At 42.1% G+C, this 12,749-nt stretch overlaps 1 protein-coding gene across 2 annotated transcripts in view; it reads right to left on the bottom strand.

The window, feature by feature from the left end:
- The window catches only part of NBEAL2 (neurobeachin like 2), a 122,669-nt gene that overhangs the window by 51,888 nt on the left and 58,032 nt on the right, over positions 1 to 12,749 (bottom strand). For both annotated transcript variants that reach the window (XM_042472582.1, XM_042472583.1), the window contains 7 exons: positions 10,908 to 10,991; positions 8,255 to 8,353; positions 6,865 to 7,448; positions 5,364 to 5,496; positions 4,101 to 4,220; positions 1,785 to 2,112; positions 432 to 502 (listed from right to left, as the gene is read on the bottom strand). In XM_042472582.1, coding sequence (XP_042328516.1) covers positions 432 to 502; positions 1,785 to 2,112; positions 4,101 to 4,220; positions 5,364 to 5,496; positions 6,865 to 7,448; positions 8,255 to 8,353; positions 10,908 to 10,991 — 1,419 coding nt within the window. The remainder of the gene's footprint in view (positions 1 to 431; positions 503 to 1,784; positions 2,113 to 4,100; positions 4,221 to 5,363; positions 5,497 to 6,864; positions 7,449 to 8,254; positions 8,354 to 10,907; positions 10,992 to 12,749) is intronic.

Below are 12,749 nucleotides of genomic sequence, written 5' to 3'. Positions count from 1 at the left end.
ATCATCATCATCATCATCATCATCATCATCATCATCATCATCATCATCATCATATCATCATCCTGCTTCTTCCCCAAAAGTGAGATAATTTTTTAAAAAAAATACAGTTAAAAACATACAAAATTGGGTGTTAAAATAGAATTATTAGTATAGTATTAAACCATATTTTAAAATAGTATATATTAAATCCTAAAACATTAAAATAATAAAAATAATACTACGTGTATATACATAATGAGAGAGCGAAAGAGAGGAGACGTGAAAACCTCTCAATACCAACTCTCACAATAAACAAGCAAAGCTGTTTCAGATGCATGGTACGGTCTGTGAGCTTGCTTGTATCTTTCACAACAGTTTCTGTTGCTGCCTCCTAGATAAGGCAGGGAACAGAGAAAGGGTGCGGGAGGCACATGGTTTCCTCCTGCCTTTACCTGTGGTGCATAATACAGAAGTAGTTTACTACTGAGTTCCAGGAAATCCCCTTCTGGCGTCGCATTTGGCCCTGCAAAAAGAAAGAGGGCAGGCTCTCAGATGTGTTGGTAAAATGCAAGGCTTGGTGATATCATGCTCAGTTTACCAGAAGGAAAAAAGGGTATATGAAGATTCGATTTGTTCTAAGCTGCAATGTGTGCAACACAACCAAATGTTTGTGCGGAGGCTGTGGAAGGCTGTATCTAATAAATATACAAAGGAATTTTCTAGCACCCTTTGAGATTAACTGAGAAAAATAAATGTTACATCCAACAAAGTGGATTAGAATCCACAGAAGTTTATGCTAGGGAATTCTGTTTGTTACAATGGAAATTATCACACGGCCCAAAAGGACAGGAGAGAAGTGAGATGCTCCCATCCTTATCGTGCAATCGCATGAAGATTATCACATGAAATCACATTTATCCCATCATTATCCCATCCTTCTCCCATCAGTGAAGTGGAATGGCCCCATCATCTTGTATTAATGGAAACTCCCGTTAATTCAAACATGACAGGTCCATTCCACTTCACTGATGGGAGAAGGATGAGGTAAGCATGGTGTGTGCAATAATGCCTGACGCAATCGTGTGATAAGGACAGGAATGATCAGCTTCACTCCTGTCCTTTTGGGCCGTGTGATATCTCCTTAGTCTCAAAGATGATACAGGATGTCTTTATATCTCTTTAATAAATCACTTTCTTAATAACCTGCCATTTCCCCAAAAAGTAGGACACTAACATACCTCATCTTGAAACATTCTTCTAACATTGAACATAAGGTTGAATTTCCAACCAGTTGGCACATTACATTCTTTTCTGAAATACTGGTGTGGTCCCTTCTTACCACTTTGACAAGGGACTATATTGAAAGCAAGCAAATCAATTGGAATTGGTGAGCTGATGGGCTTATTTATGCGTCAAGTTCTCCAGACTGTTATTTCAACAAGCAAGTTTGCAGAGTAGGAATGGAGGCAGTGGCCACATGTTGCCCCTTGATTTCACTTTTGTGGCCCCTGAAGCTCCTTGCCAGTCCATGAACTCCACCCAAAATTTTTACAAAACATTTTTCAGACTACATCCACTTTTCCCTCTATATCTTCTCCAAAATGACAACCGAACGTGACAACCACATCACTTCTGCTCACCACGTTGTAGAGGAAACAGAGGGGAACGTAGTTGTTTTTGTGTACTCTGTGTCCTGTGTGTGTACAGGAATTGGTCCCTACGTAGTTGCCCACCCCTGTAGTAGATGGATGACACTTCCTCTGAGGCCCTTTTGCTCCCCTTTTCCTAAAACCCTTGACACTTACCTGAGGAGTAGAGTGCTTTGACTTGCGCAAGCTGAAGCGCTTCGCAGAAGATGGAGACTGATCCAAGGTGCCCCTCGAGCGAAGTGGGCACCCCCCACTCCGTGTCTTGGCTCCCAGCAACCGTGGTAGAGACCAAGCCTTCCTTGGGAGGCTGAGGCGGAATAGGTGCCCAGGTATGAGGTGCCAGGGAAGCTGGGAAGGACTGGGAGCGGCTCAGGGAAGGGTGGGAGGGGAAGCCCAGCTCTGGCGAGTGGGACGGAGAGGGATAGACGGTAGAAGTGGTCGTCGTCCGGTGGCCGGCAGAACCAATACAGCAAGAAGTGAACGACTGGGAAAGAAGATAAAGAAAGGAGGAGTGGATTTAAAAAGAGGAAGGACAGGTTGCATACTTGTAGTTCTTCAAGTGGCCATCTGTGCACTTAAAGGAGTTATCCTGCACTTGTGCAGCACATCATTTGGAACCTTTCCATATTCTGTATTTTTCTGCTTCTTGGAAAATATGACAACAGCTCACTGCTGTTGCCAACTTTGGATGCCAACTTTGAGTCTTTGGGACGTTTGGGGATTTCAGGTCAGGGATTCTGGGACTTCTAGTTTAACAATATCTAGGGATCCATTTAGGGAACCTCTTGCCTAAACCTCTATTTTTGCTCACATCCATTCTATAGCCAGCTACATTACTTTCTAAAACAGTAAACTCACCATGATTGCTTTTACTACATGACAGCTGGACACACAATACATCCTATTTTCTCCACCAACCAACAAGGCTAATAGATGGTTAGAAAGCACCCAGTTTCAAGAGGAATGGCATTTGCCACCTCTAGCATGGTTCCTCTTAGCAGCCTCTTAGCTCCCAGAATCCCCTAACCAGCATGGGATTTCAAGGACTTGTTGCCCCAAAAGTAAATTTTCCAAGCTCTGGATTCTAGTCCCTGAAATTGGGACTACAGTATTTGTGTGCAGAACACATTCCACCCACTTGGCTGATTTCATCCTTGGCACCTTCCCCTAATTCTGAAGCACAATCTGTCTCTCTACATGACTATAATTCCTCCATCTCTCCACTTTTCCTGCATGCTTTAGTTAAAAAGAAATTTCGGTGGATGAAGCTGTTAGTTTGTTTGTTTGTTTGTTTGTTTGTTTCAAAACCTTGACAGAGAAATTATAGTGCCTCTGGTTGGACTAACAGAAGTAATACAACAATAGGGACTTGGTAGGCCTATTTTTTACTTTTTGATAGTGGCAAGAATAATATATGCAAAACTGTAGAAGAACAAAAAGGTTCCAATGGTTGAGGACCGGTTACTAAAAGTATATGAGGATCGAGTTGGACGAAGTGACAAGTTAGATGAAGGAAGGAACACAAGAACCTTTTGTAAATGATTAGAATGTCTTGTTTGATTATTTGAAAGATCATTGTTGGGGATATGGCTGTTAAGAACTTGAGAGAATAAAAGAATTAAGTTTTACTGAAGAATCCTTATTCAAGGGAAGGAAGGAGGAAATGTCATGGGGAAATAAGTATAGATGTGGAAGTGTGTGTGTGTGTGTAGTTATATATATAGTTATATAACTATACAGAAAAGAACTTACACAAATAAATTTGTGTAACAGAGTCTTGTGCTTATATAGATATAAGTTTACCAATGTTTACTTTATGAATGAATATGGGTAAAGCATTACCTTTTGTTTGATATTAGAATGAAACAACTAGAATTCAAAATAAGATGAGATAGATACTTGGTGTTAAAAGCAAGAGCTGTTCCTTCCTAACAGCTCTTGCTTTTAACACCAAGTCTCTATCTTATCTTATTCTGAATTCTAATTGTTTCATTCTAATATACAATGTGTGTATATTTTATGTTATATGTATGTTTTATTATATATGACACATTTTTTGTGAGATATGTAATATTGTTATGTGATTTTGATGTGAGTTGTGCACAATGATTTGTGCTGACATTTGTTAAACATAATAGTTATTATTATTAAAAGACGATAGGGACTTTGGAACGTGTCTTACGGCCAACACAATCCTCCATAATTAATACATGTCATTTAGGGAGCTGTCACCAATTACTCTCCCATGGCCTGCTATGAAGGTTTGATACGGTTCCTCATCCCCTGGAAAGTTAAACCCTCATGCCTACCTGTGTGTTGTTATGTGCCATCAAGCTGGCTTCAGCTGATGGTGATCCTGCCAAGGAGAGACCTCCAAGAGACTGTATTACAAGAGCCAGTTGTTCCTTTGAAATCACTATACTGTACTTCCTTCTCTCTTTGCAAAGAATGGGCAGGGCTGGGAGTCCTTACCTCGCCAAGGGAAGGGAATCGCAGCTGGGCCATCTTCCGGAGCTGTCCATCCACATAAATGTTCACAACATTCTGGCCAAAGGGCCGTCGCCCGGTGATGTGGACAATATCAATGCAATGCTGGAAAATGAGGAGAAGAGCAGAGGAGACGGAACCATTATTTATGGGCATCCAGAGATGTACAAAGGTAGCCTAATGTACAGCACATTGCAGAGGTCCAGCCTTGAGGTTACCATTGAATGCACTGCCATCTTTAGGTTCTTCAATTCTAGAGCTCTATAACACCATTACATAAGATATGTACTGCTATATGAGCCTTACTGTACATATGAATCATAACTCCCCTAGTAAGACAGACACAAACAAAGACAATACCCCTGCCTATGAAGTGTCTTTAAATTTAAATTTCAACAAGAAGCAGAATAATAAAGTGAGGTGAGAGAGAGATACACAAAAGTTGCCAAAGGGTGAATATAAGAACACACCTAATTCACGCATCTCTGGAATCACTCTTTCTAGTCTATCCCAAATACATACAAAGTCTAGTGACAGGGCTTCATTTGAGCACAGGGGATATGTTTCTGGACTTCAGTCTACATTAACTCTTACCAGATTTGTCATTCAAACAACAGAAGCACTACACAAAATGGAAAGAGAAAGCCTTCTAAGGCAAAAATTGGGTTTTAAAAACCCCATGTGCAAAGACCAACCATTGTAACCACTGCTGGGGACCAAGAGTCACTGGAAAATATTAGTGACCCGCAAGTGCAACTCTAGAACAGACCCCTCCTCCTTCCACAAGATCTCATCATTACACAAAAGAGACTGCAACTTGAAGGGAATATGATGCTCGAATACTGTCATGGCACTGTTTTCCTGCTCTCTCCAATAACCCAAAAGATGTTAGTTTTTATTGCTATTACAATAAGATCCAATTTTTAAAAACTGCATCATACAGAATTCAGCCCACTTATTAGTTTTGACAACACAGCAATGAAGGCTCAGAACCTGGGGAGATGACCTTTACGGAGCACAGTTCCCAGAATCCCCCAAGTAGCAGGCTGGATGGCTGATCCTGGGAGTTGTAGTCTAAAATAATAAATATTCTAAGCTCTTCTAAGCACTCAGCCTCCCTGTGACCCCCACATAGCTATATTTACGCTACTGGCCCCCAAACTCACTGGAGGATACATAGTGTCTCTCAAGAGGAAGGACAGAGACTGGTGAAGCCCCCAGCCTGGTCCGGCCCCACTGTTTACTCACCCAGGCTGCATCATTGAAAGGAAACTCTGGCAGGGCGACTGTCATGTACTCCTTTTTGGTGCAGACAGCCACCACCAGCATCCCATCGGTGGTGAAGAAGGCCTCAAAACCAGTCCCGCTGGCTGTGAAGAAGCTGGTTTGGAGCAGAATTGAAGGAGAGAAAGATGACTGGGTTGGTTACAGCTGGTCAGATGGCAGAATTAGGTTTTCTCTTAAGGACAGGAGCTACATACATCAATGCTGGCCTCAAGCTGCTCTTAAGCACCTGACTGTGTTTGCAGGAGGAAATCATCTCTCTCCCCACTGTCTCCACCATAAAAAGACTGACTACAGAATGCCAAGGAAAATTGGGAAGTTACCTTGTTGATATAAACATCTTTGGATGTACCATATATACTCAACGATAAGTTGACCTCATGTGTAAGTCGAAGGCAAATTTTGGGGCCAAAATTATGGATTTTGATATGACTCGTGGATAAGTCAAGGGTAAAACTTAGGCGCATGTAATGAAGGATGTAAAGGATGAAGTAAGGGAAAACAGTGCCAAAGGACTTACAAAATTCCAGCAAGCATAACTATTTGTGCACATATTAAACGCTGGATGGATGAGAGAGTAAGAAGAAGGTCACTACTTCCAGGGCATATTAAACTCTTGCCTTTCACCATACAGACACAGACACAGACACACACGCATGCATTAAAATACAGTACTTGTTTTTTGGGTCAATTTTTTAACCTAAATTTCTAGACTTATACATGAGTATATACAGTAGATGCAAAATACTAGAGGCAATGGGAAGAGAACTACAACCTTGAACTCACTTTTTTTTGCATTAGACCCCTTCCACATGGTGTTCTTGGAATACAACTCCCATCACCCACACTTCCAACTCAGACCAGCTGGGTTGATGGAAGTTGTAGTCCAGCAACATCTGGAGAATCTAAGGCTGGGACATGGTGCAAAATAGGCTGATTAAGCAATTAATACCAGCCCCAAACTGATGGTTGTAGGCCTGTGAAGGAGAAAGCTGAAGGAATACTGATGGAGGCTGGTCTTGGTGTTTGCCTGGCACAACATCCTGGAAGATTTATTTACGTCTTCACTAAAGTAAACATAACCACTTCCCTAAGTCTTTCTTCACAGAACTTGGTTTCCAGATGTTTTACCATTTTGGTCACCGTTTTCTCACTGGAACTGGCAGAGGATGTTCCTTGGGGGTCCCTTCCAACTCTACAATTTGATAATTCTCCATTCTTATAGTTCTAAGATTTTATTGCTTCCTCTTTTGCACAGTGACAAGTTGCTCTTAATTTTTGTTTCACAGGGGGAAAGGGGCTATTCCCTAGTTTCCTTTCTTAATTCGTTCTTTTCTCTTTTCATTCATGGGTGAAAGAGATAACACTCAAGGATCCAACTCAACAAATCCATTTTAAAAGCCCACAGTTTTGACTGTAGTCATGAGATATGGTCCTTTTGTCCCGCTTTCCACTCCTGCCCTACCTGTATAGCTGCTTCCGCTTCAGCTTGGCCATCTCCTCGGGACAATCCCTGGTCTCATCCACAAGGCACACCCAGGCATGGAAGGCAAAACCGCTTCCGGGCCACTTCTGGATGGCAGGCACCATGATCCCCGCCATGCTGGGGGTAAGATCGAAGTACTGCAGCGCTCTCTCCGGCCCGTCCTTCCGGGCCATACCTGAAAGAGCCCGGATCACCTGCGGGGTATACGGATGGGCCCCTTTACCCTGCTCGGTCCGGAGTAGCTTGAGAAGCTGCCTTAGTTCACCTGGCTGGATGGAGAGGCTGCCCAGGACTTGCAACAGATAGATGAGGTTTTCTGCGCACTTCCCATCCAGTTCTTGCACTGTGGTGCACAGAGCGTCCAAGAGGCAGCCAACCATCCCTGCCTTCACACACGTGGTGCGGCTCTGGAGGGAAGAGTTGCAGATTTTTTTCAGCCAGTCGGAAAGGAAGACTTGGAGGTCCTGGGACTTCAGTTCTGGGATCCACATGATGAGAATCAAAAGCGGCTGTTCATTGTGGATCAGGCGCATAGGGAAAGAGCTGTGGTCGCCTTCCACTGCCTGCAGGGAACGAAGAATGGCAAAGCAAAGGAAGCCACGTTTTAATCAAATCCCAAATTCATCAGTTAAAAAAGTACCTTCTACAAGACAGCCAATTAATCTTACAGAACACAATCACTCTTGAGAACTTCCTCCTGTTTCAAACATAATCTGCTCAGTGGTTGTCCCTAGGCTCTGGAACTGTTGTTGCTGCCAACTACTGCCAACCATGAAGCCCCCTGAAAGCTTGCTGATATCTCCTTTCTCTCCTTGTGTGTGGATGGAGAGGTTTTGGCTAGCTTGGAGAACTAAGTTTGCTGTTTATACACTTTGTATTCAGACAGCCTGGTACAGTGTTACACTAGAATGCCAGCAGGCCAAGGTTTTAATCTCCATTTGGCCCTGGAAACTCACCGGGGGACCTTGGGCAAGCCCCACTCCCTCTGCCTCAGAGGACCCTTTGAATAGCAAAGACCCTCTGAAAAAATCTTGCCAAGAAATCCCCATGATAGGTTCACCTTAGATTCGCCGTAAGTCAGAAACAACTTGAAGACACACAATAACAGTTCAGACTGCAGCATCCTGTGGCTTCAGAATTTGTTGTTACAGCCACATATACTTCCCAATGTAAAGATCATTATCAGAGCTGAGAAAAATTACTTTTTGTACTGCAATCTCTAAAATTCTCCAGCCAGCTGTACTGCCTGAGGAATTCGTTGACTTCTAGTCCAAAAAAGTAGGGTAACCTGCAACATCGTCTCCCCTTTCGTTCTTTGGGAAGGCCAAAGTTTCTACGAGCTCCCAGTCAAAACGAGTTAAGATCTCACCATGTTTAGGAGCTCCTGTAGCAGCCTGTTCGTTGGCTGACTCTGGCTCTTCAGAACTTCATACAAGTGGGTATAGCCGATCCTTTCTTTGAACACCTCCTGAAAAAATCAACAGCCTTTAAGGACCACCTTGGCAAAGACTGAGGGGTGATGTGATTCGACGTTTCGAATACCTCAAAGGCTTTCACTGTGAGGAGAGGGCAGTCCTGTTCTCTGTAGCCCCAGAGGGTAGGACCAGGTCTAATAATAATAATAATAATAATAATAATAATAATAATAATATGTTTTATTTATATACCACTATTCCAAAGATCATAGCGGTGAACAGCAAGTAAGCTAATTAGCAAGTAAGCTAATTTGCCCCCAACAGTCTGGGTACTCATTTTAGCGACCTCAGAAGCATGCAAGCCTGAGTCGAGCTTGGACCCTTTTGCTGGTCTTGAACTCGCAACCTCCTGGTTACAAATGAATGGCTGCAGTACAGGCATTTAACCACTGTGCCACCAGGGCTCCATAGTTTGAAGTCTACAGGAGAATAGATTTCGACTGAACATTAGAAGGAACTACAGTACTTGACAGTAAAAATGGTTTGGCAACGGAACCAACTGCCTAGAGAGATAGTGAGGTCTCCTTCTCTGGACACCTTCAAAGAGACGCTGGAGAACAACCTGCTGAGGATGCTCTACCCAAAGATCCTGCACTGACCAGATGGTTTGACTAAATTGCCCATGAAGCCCCAGCTCTATGACGCTGCCTAGACCAGGGCTATATCATAATACCATTAATTCTTGCCATCCTGATCCCAGAAAATGTCTGAAATGCACTTATGGAATAGCTAGGGGAATCAACTAAAAATAGTCTCAAAACTGAGCTCTTTCAATTACAGGAATTATAGCTTGCCTTTCAGAAACATACCACAGCCAGCCTCTAAAAGGTGTAACGCATTGAAGTCAACATAAAACAGCATGAGATTAAAGTTTTTAAAAAAGATAGTACAACTGGCCCTTAATATCTTCTGGGGTTTGCTTCCAAAATCCACCATGAATAACAAAATCCATGGATTCTCAAGTCCCATTATATCCAATGGCGTGTTAAAATGATGTTCCTTATGTAAAGGTTTGCTTTTTGGAATCTGTATATTTAAAAAATATGTTTAAGTTGTGGATGGTTGAATCCATGGGTAAAGAATCCATGGATATGGAGGGCAGACTGTACAATTTACAATCACAAAATCCTTCCAAGTTATTAAGAAGACATCCCTTTTCAAAAATACATCTTAGCTGATCTCTTGCATGAATCTAGAACAGAGGACAAGCCTCTTGCTAGAGAATTTTGGAAGCGGCTTTCTTGCTTGGGCTAATAATAATAATAATAATAATAATAATAATAAATTTTTATTTATATACCACCCTGTGGCGAACCAATCCGGGCGGTTTACAACATTAAAATAACATACAGCATAAAAACAATATATTTCCCTCCCCCCTTAAAAAGTTATTAAACTACATATCTAATTTAAAACCACAATAACTAGTTAAAATAACAATAAATTAAACAAATTAATACCAACCAATAAACCACTGCAACTTCAGTTCTAAAGAAAGAAAAAGGGGGCTTTGGAGACATTACTGAGGAGGGGGGAAATCCTGAGATCCTGAGGCCGGGATATTTCAGTCTGGCAAGGCCTGCCTGAAGAGATCCGTCTTGACAGCCTTTTTGAAGCTGTCCAAAGATGTTAATTGATGGATCTCATCCGGCAGGCCGTTCCAGAGCCTGGGGGCAACAACAGAGAAAGCCCTCCGGGAGGTCGCCACAAGCCTCGATTTTTGAGGCTGCAACAAGTTCCTCCCAGAGGACCGGAGAGCGCGGGGAGGATTGTATGGGAAGAGGCGGTCTCTGAGATAGCTTGGACCCAAGCCATTTAGGGCTTTAAAGGTAATAACTAACATGGGAATTGATGCTCTTTTTTTAAAACAAGGGCTAATAATGAAATAAACATGGGAGTGGGTACGAAAGGTGGCCTAGGTAATACTGTGGAAGAGACAAAACAGGTTTATTATTCACTTTAGAGGGTTTATAATTTGGGGAGACACTTTACAGAAGCCCAAACAAAACGAATTATGGATGCGCACTTTCAAATTGACCCAAATGTCTTTGGCTCCTAGACATTTAATTATTCTAGTTCACCCTCCCAGGATATAGAGCAGGACATAAATACTTCAATCAATCAATCAATCAATCAATCACAGAGCACCTTACTTTAAGTAATGTTTAATGCAGAAGAGCACTGTAATTCTAGGGTATGTGGATCTTGCATATGTACAATTTTGTTAAATAAAGCAGCCATCTGAGGTCAAGTCTGACATTGTGAAAACCTACAGTTAGTAATCATTCCAGAACCAAAATCCTTTATGCATCTGGGCAGAAGAAGAGTGAAAACCTGATACTTTTTCCTCTTTCTAGATTACAAGTCCAGGGTTGTTGTTTTTTTCCTCACGGCAAGTATTTTAACGTCTTCTCTTCCTTTCACTGGTTAAGTTGAAGAGATTGTCTGTTTTCCTCTTTCATATGCAATGCATCCAGTGTAAACAGTACAAATAGCCTCCCTTCCTAACCTGCCATCCCTGGAGGTGTCTTAAGTGGCATCACTTACCTTGGCAGAAGGGGAGCTGCTCATGATAGAGGTCAGCACTCTGATGGCATGAATGGGAATGGCGTCCGAACTGTTATCAAAAACCTGCAAACACAAAACAGAAGAGGAAACAAATGAGCCAAAGTAATTAATATCAACCTGACTCTCTGGGTGTATCTATACTATAGCAATAATGCCATCTGACACAACTTTAACTGCCGTGGCTTCATCCAACAGAATCCTGGGGTCTGCAGTTTTGTGAACCATCAGCACTCTTAGGCAGAGAAGGCTAAAGGCCTTGTAAAACTACAAATCCCAGGAAGCCATAGGATAGAGCTATAGCACTTAAAAATGGTGTCAAACTGCATTATTTCTACAGTATAGACACACCCTTTGTTACAACTGGCTGGGCAACTTCTCAAGAGTGCTCAGCATGGCTTCCTTTAGCTTTGAGAAGCAAAGGCTTTATAAACTGACTGCAGTGATAACCTACATCTGGAAAGGGGGTGTAAAGTAAGAGTTACTCTTTAATTTTATTTACTTCTTTAAATCACAGAAATAGTTAGTCCAGCACAAATAAAATACACAGCAGGAACTTCTGCTTTCATATGGATTAATAGGCGCTGAGCAAGTGCAGAAAAGAAGCAGACCCAAGTGGGACAAAACAAAACTGCCAACCATTACATTAAGCTGCAGCGTGTGCTGTAAGCAAGCCAGAAAATGAAAGCTGCAAGCCATGTCAAAAACACAAGTTCATGACTTAAAGAACAAGTGAAAGCAACTCAACGCTCTTGTGTTTTCCATTGTATGTTACATGGTGTTAGGTTCTTAATTCACCTTTTTATGGTTTTATAGCTCTGGCTGCAGTCAAGGCAGAAGACAAAATACTTCTCCATTTATCTCAACTGCAGCATCTTCCTTCATCGCTTTTGCTGCTCCACTGCAGTCTCCTTCCCATCAAGATAACAAACCTGCACCTGGACTGTACCACTTGTTATTTGCTTAATTATTTAAATTAAATTATTTACACTCCACCCTTCAATACATGTATTTCCAGGTAGCTGCAGACAGCAGGCAGGGACTTATAAGATGGAATAGTTCTCCATTAAAACAGCAAGAACCCACATACAGTTTTCTTCCTAGCAAGCTATTTTTCTAAATACATGGGATACTTTGGGGTGGGGGGATTGCTGACATGGAGCAGCATGCCAACGTGTCACTTCCATCTCACATCCGACACCATTCTGAAATGATACAGCCTCTTCAGGTTTACTATTTCAAGGGGAACTAAGCTTGTGTGCTCCTGTTGGATGCAATGTTCCTCAAGATATTGGTGCATTCTGTTTATATACATGCCGTGTGCAGAGCCAGCATGGTGTAGTGGTTTTACTACCCTGTGGAACAGGGTTCGAATCCCTGCTCAGCCATAAAAACCCACTGGGTCACTCACCTTGTGCAAGTCACACTCTCTCAACCCCAGAGGAAGGCAATGGCAAACCTCCTCTGAACAAATCTTGCCAATAAAACCCCACGATAGGTTTGTCTTAGGGTCACCATAAGTCAGAAATGACTTGAAGACACACGACAACAAGTATGTTGGCTGCACACACACTCACTCACTCCTCCTACCTTTTTCAATAAGCTTCTAATGTTTTAAAGGAAAATTTCCTGAACTACCAAAGCCTACAATGCCACAAAACAATTTAGGGGGAAAAATTGGAACTCCACATGAAGTAAGAAAATTAACATTTCTACTAACTAGGAGAATGCTATGGGTAAAGTAGCTGATTCCAAAAATTGGACAAGTAGTAGGTGAAGCATTATCTTGAAAAAAGATGGTAACAGGTGGACCATATATGGTCC

Source organism: Sceloporus undulatus, chromosome 6, assembly GCF_019175285.1.
Source record: "Sceloporus undulatus isolate JIND9_A2432 ecotype Alabama chromosome 6, SceUnd_v1.1, whole genome shotgun sequence".
NCBI classification, from domain to species: Eukaryota; Metazoa; Chordata; class Lepidosauria; order Squamata; family Phrynosomatidae; genus Sceloporus; species Sceloporus undulatus.
This window is presented reverse-complemented; position numbering and strand designations above follow the sequence as displayed.